This window comes from Sarcophilus harrisii, chromosome 4 (genome assembly GCF_902635505.1).
Source record: "Sarcophilus harrisii chromosome 4, mSarHar1.11, whole genome shotgun sequence".
NCBI classification, from domain to species: Eukaryota; Metazoa; Chordata; class Mammalia; order Dasyuromorphia; family Dasyuridae; genus Sarcophilus; species Sarcophilus harrisii.
In genome coordinates, this window is record NC_045429.1 from 130,909,723 (window position 1) to 130,929,303 (window position 19,581).

Genomic DNA, 19,581 nt, shown 5'->3' on the forward strand with positions numbered 1-19,581 from the left:
TTCTTTTTGAAAATATCTCCTCTCATACTTAGCTTTCTTTATTGCTGCCATCTCTATTCTTGCCACACCAATAGGTATCTGTACCCTTTGGATATCTTTCTCTTTCATACACCCTGCTGAATAAGTGAATCTGCCCCACCCCAGACTTAGATGTCACCTCAGATTGACCCCCAAACACACTCAAAAAGAGACCATCTATCCCATTTTACTCTCATTTTACTTTTAGATAAGGAAACTCGAGCCCAATTTTTTGACCAAGATCAGATAGTAGTATTTGTTCAATTGTGTCTAACTCTTCATGATCCCATTTAGAGTTTCTGGAATGAATTGCCATTTCCTTCTCCAGCTTGCCCAGGGTCAAACAGCCAGTAAGTGTCTGAGGCTGGATTTCCATTTCTCTATCTAATATACCACCCAGCTGTATTCATTGGAGTAAGCATCAGAGATACCATAATGCCAGTTTTACCCTCTGGTTTCTTTCCTTTTTTAAAAAAAAATTAAATTATGTTAAACATATATAAAATAAGAAAATAAAAAATTGTCATGTGCACAAGAAAACATAAGAGAGAATTCAATGTAAAGCAATAAATTTCTATTTCAAGAAAAACTATATAATAAATACAATCCATTGTTTTCATAGTTGTCCAGCTTTTCTTTGCTTCCTTGTAGGTTTTCTTTTTCCTCTGTTATACACTTTTTACTTTATTTTCCCCCCTCCTTCTCCCATTCTCCCAAAGAAGGCTACAATTAGATGTGGATATAAATTTGTATACTGTTCTCCTGGAAGATAATATGAGATTAGGAATTTCTTATTAAGAACCCAATGTCAAAAGCTATAGAAGAACTCAAATCTTTCCAAATATACTCTCTTAGGGTTGGGGTGATGATCTGGTAAAGCACTGATATATCAAGGGATTGGAGTTTATGGTAGCAATAAAGAACAGGTTTAAAAGTAGTAGAGCATAGAGAGAGATAAAATAATAGAAGATTGTAATTCTCATAGAATAGACTCAACACTCTTTACCATCCTGGTTGCCTTCTCTGTATATCTATAGATTATCAGTGTCCTTAAATCATGGTGTGTTAAACTCAGTACAATGATCCAAGTATGGCAGGGTCAGAGTAGAGGGAAATAATCATCTGTTTTCCTGGAAGTTATGTCCCTCTCACCACAGCTCAAGATTCCATTAGCTTTTCTGGCTGCCACATCACCTCACTCATACTAAGTTTTCAATCCATTAAAACTCTCCAAAGCCTTTGAAAAATAACTGTTGTATAACTTCTGGCTTATATTTGTGAGATGGATTTTTTTATCCAAAAGCAAAACTTTAAATTTGTCCCATTAAAGTTTTTGAGTCAGCCCAATGCTTATCAAAATCCATTTGGATCCTGTCTCTATCATCTATTGTGTCCCTCCCAGCTTTATGGAAGGCACATATGTGCCTTTAGCCAAATGACTGATAGAAAATTAAATAGCACAGGTTTAATAACAAGTTCCTGGAGGTAATCCTCTGGAGAGCCCTTGTCACATTGACACTAAACCATTAACAGCCACACTTTGAGTTTAATCATTCAATCAGTTCTGAATCCATCTTCAAAAATTCAGTTCAATATTAAGCACCTACCATGTGCATGCCAGGTACCAGGCACAGAACAAAATGATGGAAATAGAAATAAGAAATAAGAAAAAGACAGTTCCTGCCCTCAAGGAGCCTTCCCTCAATGAGGGAAATCTGTATAGAAAATGAAGCTGAAAAGGAATTGGGGGTTACCAGGAGGTACCCAACAGGGGAATGTGGTATTTCTGGAGTCCAAACCAAACAAAACCACTCATAGTAAATGAAGAATTACCTGGAAAGTTTGAGCCCTCTATAAAGGCAGACTTTGGGAGGACTTTATTGCTCTGACCTTCAGCCCTCAAATCAAGGGTAGAGGCTATAGAGATGTTGAGTACCAAAAATTGAGTTAACCTACTTAGTGATGAGAGTTCTGCAGTGATCAGTTTAGTCTAGGGGAGACTTGATGTTACTGAAATCCTTACCAAGCAGAGGTGGAATATAGTCTGCGATTGCATTACTTTGCAATCCTTTTTTCTATTATCTCCACAATAATATTATAAGATACCTTATCAAAACTTTCCAAATCTAGGTAAATTACAGTCACAGAATTCCCTACAATCTATTAGCTTTGTAAGAATTCTGTCAAAAAAAAAAAAAAAGAAAGAAATGCTGTTATATCACTCCTAGACAAAGCTATGCTAACTCTCTAATTATTATTTCCCTCTGTAGATAATTCATCATCTCTTTAATGATCCTTTCAAGAATTTTCCCAGGAGCTGAAATCGAGTTCACTGGCTTATAATTTGCACAATCTGTTCTCTTTACTTTTTGAAAATCCAGATAACATTGACCTATTCCAATTCTATGATATCTGTTCCATTTTCCATCAGATTCTGAATTAATTAAGGAGAATGTCTTGGGAATCAGTAGAAGACAAATAGCCACTAAGATTTGGATTCAGTGATAAATTTATACAATGTGAAACACTAAGGAAAAAAGATGAAGTCTGGAAGTGGCAATGAAGAGAAATAAGTTTCTTCTTTACAGTTGAAGAAACTGAGACATGGGGATTTAAATAATGGCCAAGGTCACATAGACTTTAGCAGTCCAAATTGAAAGGTTGTTAATTAGTACTTACTTTTTGAAGAGGCTATCTTGGCTTGTTAGATGAAGACTTAAGAACTCTGATCAATGCCATGATTACCCATGATTTCAGGGTTCTGGTGCTGAAGCATGTTACCCACCTCCTGACACAGAAATGATGGACTCAATGTACAGATTGAGATTTATATATATTTTTTAAATGTAGCCAATGAGATAAATTTGTTCTGTTTGACTATGCATATTTGTCACAGATTTTTTTTTTACTTTTTTTCAGTTTTTCAGCATGTCAACCATTTTTTATAAGCCATGCCATTCACAAATTGGATAAATATGAAATACATTTGATAAGCATTTTGATAACAAATAACATTTTAAAGGATTGTGTATTTGTTTGGTTAATTTTGATCGGTAGATATCAATCCCTTTAAAATTTAGCAAATGTTGAAAGTTTCCACATTTGAAAATTTCATTGATTCATTAATTTAATCTGGAGTTTAACCTCAGAATTATTTGGTTTCTTAGACATTTCTTTCATTTTTAATGGAGAATGAGAAATGAGGTACAGAATCTCCCTTGAAAAGAAGAAAATAGAAGGAATCACAACGAGGCAGGACAATTTTGAATAATACATATTGAATCTATACTTAAGAAAAGAAAAAGAAAAGCAAACTCTATATAATGGATATTTACAGCTTTATGTACAATCCTCTTCTATTCTATAACATATATAAAAATATTCATTTTATTTAGTGTTTGTTGAATACAGAATTTTTTAGGGGGAGAAAAAAAAGAAAAAACATTTTTACTTCCCCAGTTGGAACCATTATTCTTCTGCTGACCCAAGTTTGGAAACCCAGTCATTTGAATAGGGTTGAAAATAATCTTATCTGGTCAGTTTCCAAGTTCTGTCAATTCTACTTCCATGATATTTTCTTGCATCTCTCTTCCCTTGTCTGTCCTTACATTCCCAGGATCCTCATTTAGGAATTCATCAATTTTCATTCAGACTATTGTAATGCTTTTCCCCTCTATAACCCATTTTTTATTTCCTCACCAAAAAAAAATTTTTTTAAAGAAATTCTTCTTTAAATGCAGGTTTTTCCATGAGTTGCTCCTCTTCAAAAACATTCAATGGCTCCCTATTGTTCTCTAAGTTAAAATATAAACCTTTAGACTTTTGATTTTAAGAGTACCATCAATCTACTTTTCCAGATAATTTTCATGTCATATACACTCCTTCCCCCGACCCTGACACATACACATACATATGCTTTTCCAATTTTTAAACTCTACATTTCAGTCAAGACAGACACCTAATTGATTACCAATTGCCTGCTTTTATGCATTCTTGTAAGTCATTCTCTACACTTGGAACTCATTCCTTCTTCAACTATACTTTTCCCAGAATCTTCACTTTCCTTCAAAGCTCAATTTAGAGGTCATCTCTTCTGCCAGGAAGAATGATGACCCAAGTTATATTAATTGTTTAATTTATTGAGTAATATTCTGATTATGTTATTTTGTTTTCTACCTATAATTCTTTTTTTTTAATACTCTCTTGCAGGTGCCTTCCAGAATCTCCAAGGTGGTTGATTTCTCAAAATAAAAATGCAAAGGCCATGAAAATTATTAAGCACATTGCAAGAAAAAATCAGAAATCTCTGCCAACCTCTCTTCAGGTAGTTTTTGTATCTTACCTAGAGAAAAGTGTAAAAGGAGATGGAAGGAAATAGTTATCATTTGTGCCCATAGCAGTTATAAGCCAGGAGGTATGGAATCATAAAAGTCTTATTATTCAATCCTCTTATTGTATAAATGGAGCAACAGAAGGGATGTATCCCGCAGCCAAGGTCCCTTAGCACATTAATTAATCCCCAGATGGCTCCAGAGGACAAAGTGAGGCAGGTGATTTGGCACAGCCCTTCCTCACTTAAATCCAACTCACTTGCATATCATGAGATCACCTCCCTGAAGTCATGGTCCTCTTTCAAAATGAAGGTCAAGCAAGATGCTAAGCATTAGGGGAACACACACACACACACAAAAAGACAAAAACATAGAACCTATTATCCAGGCACTTGTATCTCTGGTGCTTTGTCCAGTGTCTGGCATACAGTAGGTGCTTAATAAGAACTTACTAACTGATCTACATACTAATAGCAGAAACACATATAAATAATTATGCACAAATGTACATACAGTGTAAAAGGAAAGTAATGTCAGAAGTTTCTGGGTGGCACAATAAATAGAGCCCCTGGAGTCAGCCCCTGAGTTCAAAATTGAATTTGAATACTTACTAGCTGTTTGGGCAAGTCACTTAACCCTCAAAAAAAAAGTCATGCCAGAAGTAAGGCATTGAAAACAAGGGGAGCCATAAACACTACCCTGACCTCAATCCCCTAAGAAAAGATGATTTGAATTGAGTATTAAAGGAAAGCAGGGAAACTAGGAGGTGAAGGTGAAGGAGGAAACATTGTTAGCATGGAGATTTAGCACTACAGAAGCAATCTGGGGATTGAAAATTCTATGTGAGGAAAAGCAAAAAGATCAGTGTTTTTATATTAGGAAGTTCCTGGAGTAAGAGTAAAGCATATAAAGATAAGAAGAGTTATGAAGTGTTATGAATGCCAAACGCAGGATTTTTTATAAGATTGTGGAGATAATAAAGAGCTACTGGAGTTTATTGAGAAGAATGAGGAGAAATATGATCATAGTTACACAATAGGGAAATAATTATAATAATGTTTATATCTAACACATTGTTATAATAATTATTATAAGTAGAGCATATGATATTATAATAGTGAATTTATATAGTGCTTTATGCTTTGTAAGTACTTTACAAATATTTTCTCACTTTATTTCCATAAAAACTGGAGAAGTGGGTGCTGTTACTATCCCATTTTAAATATAAGAAAAATGAGGCAAATGAATTTTAAGTGACTATGGACCCAACGTAACTAGTAAATGTTTGAGACAGGATTCAACCTAAATCTTACTAACTCTAGGACTAGTACTAGTATAGCATTTCTCACTTATGTCTATTCAATTCTATTTGATTCATCATCTAATACAGTTTCTTCTTTCCTCCCTCCAGTCCCTCCTTCCTACCTCCTTCTTCCTCTCTTTCTCTCCCTCAGTATATTTTTGTTTGTTTGTATGTATGTATGTATGTATGCATATAGTCCACCACAACACCTTCCTGCCATCTGAAAATCATTTTGTCAACTGGAATAGATTTTAGTGGAGGCAGATTTGAGAGATTTGAGGTAGAGGGAATAATTTAAAAGCTGTTGCAATAGTCAAGGACAGAGGTGATGAAAAGCTCTTCTTACTAGATGGGAAACTCTGGGCTAGTTACTTCACTTGTCTGCCTCAGTTTCCTCAATGGTAAAATGGTGATAATAATAGCACCTACTTCCCAGGATTATTGTGAGGATCAGATGAGGTAACATTTATAAAGTACTTAGCATGGTATATATATTCTGCATTTCTTGGCCCACTTAAAGAGAATTACACAAAGGATCTGTGATTCTATTGGTATGAAGAACTAACCCCCCCCCCCCATCACAAGCCATTTGTAAGTTAATTGAAAAGTCTTAAGGAATGACTGAGTCACAAAGAAACTGACTTTAGTGACTCTCCGTGGGTCACATAGTCAGTCCATGTCAGAGGCAGAATTCAATCCTGACTCCAAACCAGAGTTTGCTGCATCTTTTAAATGGAGTATACTGAAGAACCAGTGCTATTAATACAAATGATTATTACTAATAATAATATTTATGTGGTGTTTTATAAGGTTTGCAAAGCTCTTTACAAATATTATTTGATTCTATTCTCAACAGCCACCTAGGGAAATAGGTGCTATTTATTTTTACAAATGAGGAAACTGAGCCAAGAAAAGATTGGTGCAGACCTAAGGCCACACAATCATTCTTTCAGAGGCTGGATTTGAGCTCATGTTCATTGCTCTATCTATCTAGTTGCCATATATGTTTATGAGTTTAAGGGATTCATCAAAAATATCAATTTTTTTATATAAGAATACAGGGGAAAAAATTTTAAATAAATAATAATAATAATAAAATAATACAGGAATACACTCATAGCCAATAGAGATAGTGTTCTATTTTGCTCCCAAATCAAATGGTTTCATCCTGCCTAGTCTTGCCTCATCAGATATAAAGCTATTGTCTCCTTGCTCCTGTTAGCCAACTCATCTGTTACAATCAACCTTCCTGCCCTCTATCCATCATCACAGGATTACGGATCAGAAGAGAAAGAATCCTTGGGGGGTCATTCCAATATGTGTCCAAGTGTCAAGCATCTGAGGCCAGATTTGAATTCAGGTCCCTGATCCACTGTGTCAACTAACTGTCCCCTTCCAACATTTTATAAAGGAAGAACACTAAAGCCCATGTCCAAGATCTCTCAGACTGTGAGAGAGCTGAAATTGGACCCCAAATCCTCTGACTTCAGAAGCATTGTTTTTTTCATTCATTCTTTCACTCTAAGCCCTTTCTCCCCATCTACCTCTGGTCTTTTCAATCATTTCAATCTTGTCTGACGCTCCATGACTCCATATGGATTTTCTTGACAAAGACACTGAAAATGATTTGCCATTTCTTTCTCCAGTTCATTTTACAGATGAGGAACCAAGGCAAATTCGGTTAAATGACTTGCCCAGAGTCACACAGCTAGTAAGTATCTGAGTCTGAATTTTAACTCATGATTCCCTGACTCTGGGCCCAATACTCTATCCTAGATACCTCAGCTAGTCTGCTGTGGATTAAAAACCAAACAACAAAACCAACCAAAGATTATTTTATTCTAAGATAAAAATAGACTTTGTATGAAAAACCAAACAGCACTTCTCAACAGCACTCAAGCTTTAGAGTATCGGTTTGTGGCAACAATTTTAGTGGCCTTTTTGTCTGGTCTCTGGGTTCTTGGTTACGACGCATGACCAACAATGTGATTTCATGGCAAAAGTTAATTTGGAATCATAGAATCATGAGCATTCAAGTTTGAAAATTTACTCAGATTCTTCTTAATTATGTCACTGTGGTTAAGTCATCTGAATTCTCTGGTCCTCAGTTTACTTATCTGTAAAATAGAGATGATAATATTCATACCATTCCCCCCTAAAGAGCCATAAGAAAAGTATTTGGTAAAACTTAAAGCTTTATGTGGAGTTGTAATTCCTATTTATGTGACTTCCAGAGAGGTGTGATAGTATATTCCAATCCACTAAATACTCACAAACAAAAACAAAAAAACTGCCTCTGCTCTCAAAGATCCAATAGTCTAATGAGATAATATGCAAACAACTATGTACAAACAGAGCAAGTAGAGGAGGCAGTGGACAAAGCTTGAGCTTGGAATCAGGAAGATTCATCTCACCTGAGTTCAAATCCCATGTCATATATTACTTTACTCTGTGGCCCTGGGAAAGTCATCTCATCCTATTTGCCTCAGTTTCCTCATCTGGAAAATGACTTGGAGAAGGAAATGGCAAACCACTCCAGTATCTTTGCCAAAAAACAAGCAAAAACAAATGGGATCGTGAAGAATTGGACACAAGTAAAAACAAGTGTAACAACAACAAAAGAGAAATTTCTCTATCCATATTCCTCATTTTTTCACTAAGGTAATAATGCAATGCTTTCATGTTATTTAGGAACATCAACATCATGTATTAACCATTATGTCATCTTCACTTATTCTTTTTATTCTCAGAGTCTTAAACCTGATGAGGAAGCCAGTGAAAAGATGAATCCTTCTTTTCTTGACTTGGTCAGAACACCTCAGATAAGAAAGCATACTTTGATCTTGATGTACAACTGGTAAGAAGTATTGAGGCATTAGTTCCATGATTTCAATTTTTGCTGGGTGAGGAAGAAGAGAAAGGGTAGAGGAAGTGGAGCTTGCATTCAGGTAGGGAATTCCTGGTATGATGATGGCTGTACTGATAATTATCCTTCATTCTAAAAGAGGACCAATTGAATTGAAATTCCGTTCACTGATGCACTTTAGCCGTTCATCTAGAACTTATCAACTTAGAGAGTTACTTAGTGGTCTGAGAATTTAAGTGGCTGAGTCTAAGACCAGCCCTTCCCTGCTCCTTATCTTTCATTATTCATGATAATACAGAAAAAAAAAAACTATCCAGATGAATCCCAATTTTTCACACTAGCTGAGGGGATCCATGGCATGGACAACTCAACGATTAATAAATGGCTTTAAATGCAACTGTACATTTCATTTACATTCCCTCATTACATCTGATTATGACCAAATAATATTGAAGTTATTTGCATGCCCAAAGCATAAACCAAATAATGATTATTTGCACATTCTTTCCCCCTTTAGAATACATGCTCATTGAAAATAGGACTGTTTTTTGCTTTACTTTGTATTCCTAGCACTTAGAAGGTGTCTGGGACAAAAAAACAAAACAAAACAAAACAAAAAAACCTAATAATAAAAAGAAGTGCAAAGATTTTTTAAAAATATTTTACCATAATTTCTCCTATTTGTGCAAATACACTTTAGATACAAATAATTACAAACAGATATTATGTTTCTTTTGAAAAACAAATTTTCATTCTACAATTTCTATTTTCTTTCCCTTATGGATTTAAAAAAAATGCATCAATTGCTACAGCTTGGTCCTTTGAGTTATTCTTAAAATTGGATTATGCTCATTAATCAAATGATTTATTGATGGCAGGATCAGGTTGAGGGCATAGGTAGCAAGGAAAAAGGCATTGTGAGACTAATACATATATATATATATATATATATATATTATCATGGGTGATCAAGTGGTTAAGATCAAGTCCTGACTCCATTTTCTATTTCCAATAAACAGTTTTTATTAGTTCATTCATATTCTGTAAGGCAGCAGTTCTCAAAATATGGTCCAGAGAATCCTGGTGGTCTCTGAAACCCTTTCAGAGAGTTTACAGATTCAAAAATTAGTTTTGATAATATAATGTACATAGAGAAAACTCTTTGGACAAATCTGCAACAATTGTTAATATTATAAAGATACTGAGAACAAAAGTTTGAGAACCACTGCTGTAAAGAACAACATAGAATTCCCAAGTCACTAAACAAAGAAAGCCCAAGGAAATTTATTTATTTGCAAGTCAATTGAGATTAAGTAACTTTCCCAGGGTCACACAGCAAGTAAGCGTTACATATCTTAGACTGAATTTGAACTCAGGTCCTCCTGATTTCAGATCTGGTGCTCTAGCTGCCTCAGGAAATTTAAAAAAAAAAAAAAAAAACACTGGCAGAATAAGATGAACAATTACTGGTCCCTCTCTCTGGCCCTTTGTCTCTCTTACCCTTTGATTAATTTACTAAATTAAATTTAATTAATTCTCAAAATTCACCAATAAAACCAAAGGTCATGAGAATTTTGTTTTAATTTTTTTTCTGGTACTTTGATAACAGAGGATTTCTAGATTATTTCTTCCTTCCATTTCCTAATAATTATGACAGTTTTTACTATTTTAACTAAACTATTTTATCCTAAATATTTTGAAAGCATACTTTGTAATGTTTGTGATAAACTAGGCCAAAAAGATGGGTTTATGTTAATCTGTGGTTAATAGCTAGATGCATATTGTTAATAGAAGGAAATTACAAACGTAGGCCACAACCATTGCTGGTTTACTAAAATTCATATTTGATAGAATTAGAAATTAATTGGTAGAATTAGAAAAATTTTCTAGTTGATAATAATCACAGAACCAGAGAATGCTAGGCTCAAAGGGACCATGGAGGTCATATAGTCCAGCTGTGCACAAGAGGGAGATTGCAGAGAAGTCAGGAAAAGAGAAGAGAAGGAAGAGGAAGAAAGAAGAGAAGGCTGTGTGTGTGTGTGTGTGTGTGTGTGTGTGTGTGTGTGTAAAGGGATAATTTCTCAGCCTCTTAGCAATCTGAAATGGACTTTTCCTGTGTCTTGTGACACTCCTGTTGGTTTTCAGGATAGTCACATGAGAGATAATTCATGTTTAATCTTCTTTTGAAAAAGGAAAAACTTGTGGGGATGGGTTTAAGCATGTGTAGTTTTTAAGCACAGGCAGTTATCCCTTCCATGTCACAACTTTTCCGATTGCAGTTGCAATTTATCACAGGTCAGCATAAGAAATTAAATGGAATTTGGGGGAACTTTGTGGAAGTGGTGGGATGACATGCAAAGGCCAATAGAGGACATAGAGCCTATTACCAAATACTTCACCCAAATTTTATAATAGCAAGCTGTAAACGCCCCATAAAAGAAAAAGAAAAAATTCCAATTGTTTTTCTCCGGTATGAAAGGAGGGTCAAAAAAATTTTACACAGATTTTCCAGATCACAGAGGCACTGTGTCCCTACCTCACCATGATGTAGAAGGAATAACAGTACTATAAACTTTTCAGTGGTGGGATAGTAGTTCTAGATCTGTGATTTTACTAGTAAAGGAAATTTCCCTCTACTAAATGCACATCAACAACTATTTTTTAGGCATACAATTGTTATTATCTAATAATTTCCCAATGATAAAATGATATAGAGGAATCAATAATAAAATGATAGATGAAAGTGACATGATCAGCTCAACTTTTAGAGTAACTCTTTTTCTTTTTGTTGTCCTTTTTTTTTTTTTTTTTTTTTTTTTTGGATCATTTTGTGATTCACTGAAAAATCCAAAAACTATGTAGAGGAAAGCAAAAAGTCATATATTTACTTTTTTTTATTGAAGCTTTTGATTCTCAAAACATATGCAAGGATAATTTTTCAACACTGACCCTTGCAAAACCTTGTGTTCTAATTTTTCACCTCCCTTCCCCCCACCCCTACCCTAGATGACAAGTAATCCAATATAGTCACACATTTACTTAACAAAGACTTGGCTAGGGAGGGAGCTTCAGCCATTGACTGAAATGGAGTACAGGGGTTTTCTCCAGTTTTCACAGATGACTGAGTAGTGCCTCAATTAAGAATGAACTTTGTGCTATATATTTTAATAGCCAACAGAAACTCTTAAACTGATAATCTGGAATTTTAAAAAAGAATATCCATACAGAATCGTGGTTACATGGACACATTTCATTAGGGTGTATATCCAGGGAATTTTTAAAAGGTGAATTTTAATAGAATATTCAATCATAAAAGGACTTTTTTTTGTTGTTGTTCATTGAACTAAAGAAGTTTAAAATTAATTTCTTTTTCAAATTTAAAATGTTCCTTTAAAATACAAATTTACATTTTTTGGACATATCAGGGTATACTTGGTCATCTCTAGCACCCCATGTATCCAGGAGGAGTAGGCTTGTCTTTATTTGATTCTGTGGACCCTCTCCCTTGACCCTACCCCAGCAGCTAGGTGGCACAGTGGATAGAAAGCATGACCCAGATAAGACCACCCTAATTTCCCCACATTGGACGCCTCACTCCCTCCAGGACCCCAAGAAGACTGCCCTGTGTCCATCATCCTCCCTGATCACCCAAGCACCATGTGAGTATCGCCCCTTCAATAAAGCTTTCTTGCAGTACTTTTTCTTTGTTTTCTCATGCATCAGAGAGTTGTCTGATATTCCTCCTTTACAGGTAGCAGTTCTTCTCTCAGAAGTATGAATTGTAGTCCAAGGCTGTGAATAGCAGTTCAGGAACCACAGCTAATTTCCAAGTCTGTTACTTGGGGAATTGAAAGAGCAAAGACCAAATCATTGACTAATCTAATTTTTCACTTGTGTCTGACTTTCTATGACCCTATTTGAGGTTTTCTTGACAAAGATGCTGGAGTGGTTTGCCATTTGCTTCTCCAGGTCATTTTACAGATGAGGAAACTTAGGCAAGCAGTCACTAGTATCTGAAGCCAAATTTGAATTCACGAATTCAGGAGTCTTCCTAATTCCAATGCTTCTACCCACTGTATCACCTAGCCATCTGAGTGCTAAATAAAGAACCTCTAAATATCAGGACCCCTTCCTTATCCCAACACAGAGCAATGACTAAGGGCTCTGCTCCAAATCTCATGTCCCCTCCTGACAACAACCTAGGTAACATAAAGGAAATTCCCTGTACACGACTTCACTAATCCAAATTTCCCCAAGTCTGCTTTAAGACAATAGACCATTGCTTAAGACCTCTGTTAAAATGGGAAATGTGAAAGTTTTGGAATCAGAGAATTTGGCTTTGAGTCACAGCTTTACTACTTCTTAGCTATAGGTGAATAGCTTCAGTTCCCTAGGTCTTCCTTATGTATTGAGGGGGTCATACTACATAATCCCCAAAGTGTCTTCCAATTATGTTCCTTTAATTCTAAGATCATTTGAGGCATTGAACCTAGAAAACAGCTTTGGTTAAAAAAAAAAAAAAAAAGTTTTGTTGTTAGTTTTGCTACTTACTTCTCTGATTCATTTTATAGATAAGCAAACTGAGGCAAATGGGATAAAATAATTCACCCAGGCACTAAGTATCTGAGACCAGATTTGAACTTAGGAAAATAAGAATTCCTCACTCAAAGCCTAGTGTTTTATCCACTGTGCCACCTAACTACCCAAAATTATTGTTATTACAACAAAATTTATTACCCTCAAATACAAAAGACACTTGTTTTAAGCACTTATCATGGGATTGGGGGGAAGGTAAAGCTAGACTTTCCTTCTCTACCATATATATATATATATATAGAGAGAGAGAGAGAGAGAGAGAGAGAGAGAGAGAGATTGATATTGATTTATATATAAATTTTTCAGTGAAAAAAATGGTATTAATTTCAATTAAACATCTTTCTATACAAGAGGTGTGTGTCATTGAGTGAAGACTTTTTTTCTTTGTTTTTCCTAGACCATCAGGAGATAATGAAGAGATAATCTTCAGTTAACTTATCAAAAAGAGTTTAACCTAATTCTGATTCTTTCCTTTACTAAGGTTCACAAGTTCTGTGCTTTATCAGGGCCTCATCATGCACATGGGACTTGCTGGTGGGAATATCTATTTGGATTTCTTCTATTCAGCTCTGGTTGAGTTCCCAGCTGCTTTCATCATTATCTTCACCATTGATCGTATTGGTCGGCGCTACCCTTGGGCTGCATCAAATATGGTGGCTGGGGCAGCCTGTCTCATCTCAGCTTTTCTTCCTAATGGTGAATTTGAGAGACATTTTTTAATTTGCCAAAAAGGCCATTATGTTCAGTTTTTTGATCTCTGACACAATGCAGATGTTGTAAACATTGGGGAAAAAAAACAGTGTTATTAATAATGAGCATGTTGATGACAATGAAGAAAATAATGAAAAATATTAGAATGAAGTAATAATAATAACAGTGGTGTATATAATATAAATTAAGAATTAGACTTGTTCAGTTGTTTTTTAGTCATGTCCGATTCTTTGTGACCCCATTTGAGGTTTCCTTGGCAAAGATACCAGAGTGGTGTGCTATTTCCTTCTCCAGCTTAATGATGGATCCCAACCTTCATGGAACTTACAGTGTGAATTTCCAATTAATCTGATAACCTTATAGGATGGTAGCTTTTCTTAGGAATTTTTAAAAGTACTTCCCTATCTAGGGGACTTACTGGAACTTCTTCAGATGAGGAAACAGAAGCAAAATGGATAAAGTGACTTGCCCTGGTAACACAGCTAGCAGGTGTCTGAGACCAGATTGAACTCATGGAGATAAATCTTCCTGATTCCAAGCCCCGTGCTCCATCAACTATACCATGTAGCATCCCTTTCAGGATAAGAATATATCAGAAACCCTAGATTCCTATAATCAGCAGGAGCAACCAATGTTAAGAGATTAAGAAGATACAAAAAGTTAAAGCAGTGTCGATTTAGAATTGGAAAGGACCTTAGAGGTCTTCTCATTCACTCCTTCATTTAATCTGAGGCTCACAACAATTGAGTTGTTTGCTCAAGATCACATAGGTAGTAAATGATAGACCCCTGACTCAAATTCAAGACTTCTAATGGTAAATTTGACTTTCTTTATATATTTCCTCAAAGAAGATAAATTTGCTGAAAAACCATAGAATTAATCAACCATTCCCTTACCCTTTTGTAGTTTACATTTGTAGAATACTAAAGAGCTGAGTTCAAGAAAATGAAAGGTGGAGGCAGCTGGATGATGAAATGGATAGATCACCCAAACTGGAGTCAGGAATTGATTCCAAATCCAGTCTCCAACACTTAATAGCTGTGTGACTCAGAGTGAGTCACTTAACCCCAATTGTCTCACACACAAAAAATGGAAGAAAGAAAAAAGAAAAGAAAATGAAAGGCCATTTGAACAATATGCATTTATTGAGTTATTTCAAGTAGTCACTACCTATTCAAAATTTTTCTAAATGTGTGTATGAGCAATACAAAGGTGTGCCTCTCCCCATAGTTTGCCTTCCTCCCAAGAGTCTGAGTCAGTTCATTCTGGGGACAGCTTTTGGTGCCAAGGATCAGTTGAGACATACCAATTTATTGCTGAGCCATCAAAGTGTCAGTAAGTCCTCTAGATAAGGAAGTGCTTTTAGAAGTTCCTAAGGAAAAAACAAGAAGTTCCTAAGAAAAGCTACCATGATATAAGGTTATTAGATTAATAATTCATATATTTACTAGACTATAAAGGTTGGAATCTGTGTTAATAAAACTTCATTATCTACTCTGGAACTAGCATTGCTTTAATTCTCTATACATAGAAGATGCTTATTGATATTTGTTGATTTGGATTAAATTAGAACAAAATGGAATTGAGAACTTTCTGAAAGCCTGTTATTTAGAAAAGTTAACATCACTCCAAACCTAATTCTAGAAATATAGATAATCTTGTCATTAGATGCCATCTATAAGATTATATGGTATCCTGATGGTAAGCTTAAGTATTTTTCTCATTCCAATCCATATGTCGAAATCTTTTCCTCTAGATCTAATGTGGTTAAAAGTTACAGTTGCATGCCTGGGTAGAATGGGGATTACGATGGCCTATGAAATGGTTTGCCTGGTCAATGCTGAATTGTATCCCACATTTATCAGGTAAGTGAAATTTGTTCAGCATGAAGAATGTAATTGAAATGACCAGAAATGTTTGCTAATTGATGCAATGGCCACCACAGAAAAACAGCACAAACCTTGTTTTTGAGGATGTAGCAGAGGTCATAGGGAGCAAAGTATCCTAAGATCAACCCTTGTACAGCTTACAAATACAAATTGTGGGTAAAATACAAAGAATATATAGGGAAAATCAAGAATATTTGGGATAAGACTTCAAAATCCTCAGGAATGCCAAATTACAAAAGGGAAGATCAGCTTGAAGAGCTAATGAACTAAAAAGTCCTGTAGATCAGAGACCTCTCAGAATTAAGGTTGCTTAAGCATTTCAGCCTTCATCCAAAAAAGGAAAATGCGTTGTTTTTCCCTTGAAATTCTGAGTAAAAATTATCATATAAGATGAGAGGTCAACCATTCATTCATTTTCCTTAAGTTTTGAAAAATTATCAGTTGCCTAAAGTGAAGAACTCTTAGGGACCCAAGAAAAATCTGAGGTGTTTTCAGATGTAGTTTGAGGAGTTTGAGCTACTATATTTTACTCTATTAAACATTTCTATTTTTAGGAATCTTGGCGTAATGGTCTGCTCTTCGATGTGTGATATTGGTGGAATTGTGACACCATTCCTTGTCTACAGGTTGACTGATATCTGGCATGAACTCCCCCTAGTGGTTTTTGGTAAGACTTAACTCTTGTTCTTTGCAGAATGAGGGGGAAAAATTGTCCAAAATGTATTTTCTAAATACCTTGTTTATTCCACCAGAGAATAAGGACTATACAATTATCTCCTAATAGTGAAGAAATGGGGAAAATAAGAATGATATCTACAAACGACCTCGAAATTTTATTTTTGTCAATAGTTTCATCTTCTTTCCTTACCAATCATTTCATCAGAACTGTTAATAGATAGCAACAGGCAAATTGTCTTCCTCCTTACCCTCTAAAATCCAGCAAAAGTGGCTCACTTGTTTCTTATATATGATATTATACCTCCCACCTCTGGACTTTTGGATTAACTATTCACCATGCTTAAAATACTAAGAGCTTCATTTTCTTTGCCTTTTGGAAATCCTACTGTCTTTATTGCTTATAATGCAAAATGAACATAATGTAATTTGAGCGAAACAAGAACAAAATGGGGAAGTGCAAAAAAGAAGGGGGGGGGTATTATAATTAAAAGAACCCAGTACAGAATTTGGAATTAATATAGATTTGAAGACTAAATATTATAATAGAGAAACAGTTTTTTCCTATCATTGTTCTATGTTGCCCCTTAAATTATTCCTTACTTATAACCATTTAGAATAGCACTATTTTCTGAGTCCTCTGGATCTTCGTGCAGATCATGTCCACTTATTAAAGGTGTTCCCAAGGATCTATTCTGGATCCTCTTTCTCTTCTCTCTCTATATACTGTGTCACATGGGGATCTCATCAACCCCTGTTCAGTTATCATCTCCAAGCAGATTATTTTCAGATCTATTTTTCCAGACTTCACACTCTCTCCTGATTTCCAGTCTCACATTACAATTACCTATTAGATATTTTGAACTGAACATCACATAGACATCTTAATTCCAACATAACTAAAACAGAACTTATTTTCTTTCCCCCTCAAAAACTATCCCCTCTTCATTACTTCCTTATTATTGTTAAGGGAGTCATCAATCTCCCAGTCATTCAAGCTTGCAAACTGAGTGTCATTCTTGACTCCTCACTTTTCCATATCAGTAAGCCAACATTTATTTCAACAATTACTATTAACCAGACATTGTAATAAGTGCTGTTATGCAATATGAAAAAGTAATGCAAATATGAAAAAAATAGTTTCTATCGTTAAGTAACTGGGAGAAGACAATAATAAAAGAAAATAAGGAAATTGAAGGGGGAGGTACCCAGCTTGGGGATATAACAGAGAATTCCAAGAGAGTGAAAGTGGGTGGGAAATGAAGAAATGACTGACTTGGGCAATTTCCTTAAATGGAGCTTTGGGGTGAAGCTCTCCACTCTGTCCAATAGAGGAGTCCCAAGGGCAAAGGATACTAATGACGTGTGAGCCCAGCTGTACCTTCAAGAACATTTCTCTTCTATCTTCCTTTTTCTCCTCTGACCACTACCCTCAGCATAGTAAAGGCCCCATTACCTTCCATATGGACTATTGTAATAGTCTTCTGGTTCATTTTCTTGTCCCAAGTCTCTCCCTACTCTAGTCCATCCTTCACTCAACTTCCAAAATGAACTACCTAAAGCAAAGGCTTGAGCCTATAACCTGCTTTCTTTCCCCTGCCCATTCCAGTTAACTCCATTGGCTTTCTATTAGTTCCAGAATCAAATACAATCTCTTTGTCTAGTTTTTAAATCTCTCCACCACCTGACTATTCCTACCTTTTCAATCTTCTTCTATGACATTGTTTATTTTTTTTTCTGTTCCTTGTGCAAACCACTCTATTTCCTAATTTTCTTCTCATTGGCTCTACCTGATGTCTGAATGCCCTTTGTCCTAGACTCTACCTCCTGGCTTTATTTAAGCCTCAGCTAAAATTCCTCCTTTTCAAGAAAGCTTCTAGTCCCTTTCAAGGCTAGTACTGTGCCTTTGAGATTATCTCTGTATATGTCTTGTATAGATATAGTTATCTGTGTGTTATCTCCTTCCATTAGAACATGAGCTCCATAAAATCACAGATTGTTTTTATCTTAATATCGTCAGCTTTTAGCACAGTACTTAGTATATGTTAGATATATGTTGCTGACTTGTTTACTTGACAGTTCATCATTTTTGCCACCAGTGAATGACTAACATCAAAATTTCTCAATAATATGGACTGAGTTGACTGGTTAAGGATGACCTTTAATTCAGTTTTCAAGAGTTTCTTTTTCCTGTAAGGAATTTTTTATTGTGCATAGTTTTAGTATCAGTATCATATTTATGAAGGAAAATAGAGTAACTAGTGATTGTAAAAGAATCTGTAAATAGTGTGAGACAATGGTTTAAAAGAAAAAACCAAGTTAGTTCTAATTATAGAAGATCACATTCTTTAGTCCTTAATGGGCCTGCACATGTGTAGCTTGAATTCTGACTGTGTATGTTTAACTTGTAGCTGTGATTGGTTTAATCGCTGGAGTGTTGGTAGTGATGCTACCTGAGACCAAAGGGATGGCCTTACCTGAAACCATTGAAGAAGTTGAAAATATGCAGAGGTAATGTGCCAAGGCTGCTCAGGAAAAAGGAAACCCGAATCCAACATTGTTAGCAAGTATCTCAGTGGAATGTGCTTCAGACATTTCTATTGTTTGTATTTGGCCCAAGTATACCAGGTTAACTCCAAGAATGTGAGGCTTTTTCCAGTTTTTAGCTCTTTAAGCCATTTTAAACAAAATCTAAAGCCTGAGCTAGAAGAAAAATATCCCAAAATCTGAGTTGGTCTTTGAAAATCACCAACTTTGACCTCCCATACAATTCAGGAATTCCTGATGCTTTGTAAGTCAACTAGCCTCTGCTTAAGCATTTCCATAGTTTTCATAGAAGTTTTCATAGCTGAGTTCTCAAAAAAAAAAAAACAGGCATCTAGGTCTCAATAGATAGACATTATTTTGAGTTTGAAATTTTTTTTAATTCCAAGGAAGTTTCCTTACCCCCTTAACCAATTTTTCTTATATTAATTTTCTGATTTCTCTTTTTAAATTTAAATTTAATTTTGTTTCTGGTTCATTTGCTATCCAATGCAGAGATATTGTTGATAAAAATGTGAGCCCAAACCATGGGGGGCCAGCAATGACCTGAACCAGTCCCTGAAATCTAAATCAACCAATTAAAAAAAATTTAATAGGGAATAAACTATACCAAAAGATAGTTATTTCTTATATAGTGTCAAAAAACTG

The 19,581-nt window shown here is 35.3% G+C and overlaps 1 protein-coding gene across 1 annotated transcript in view; it reads left to right on the forward strand.

Annotated features, from left to right (window-relative positions):
• The window catches only part of SLC22A2 (solute carrier family 22 member 2), a 39,424-nt gene that overhangs the window by 17,973 nt on the left and 1,870 nt on the right, over window positions 1–19,581 (forward strand). The window contains exons 5-10 of the mRNA XM_003769593.3: window positions 4,228–4,342; window positions 8,403–8,509; window positions 13,596–13,810; window positions 15,582–15,690; window positions 16,269–16,381; window positions 18,801–18,900. Coding sequence (XP_003769641.1) covers window positions 4,228–4,342; window positions 8,403–8,509; window positions 13,596–13,810; window positions 15,582–15,690; window positions 16,269–16,381; window positions 18,801–18,900 — 759 coding nt within the window. The remainder of the gene's footprint in view (window positions 1–4,227; window positions 4,343–8,402; window positions 8,510–13,595; window positions 13,811–15,581; window positions 15,691–16,268; window positions 16,382–18,800; window positions 18,901–19,581) is intronic.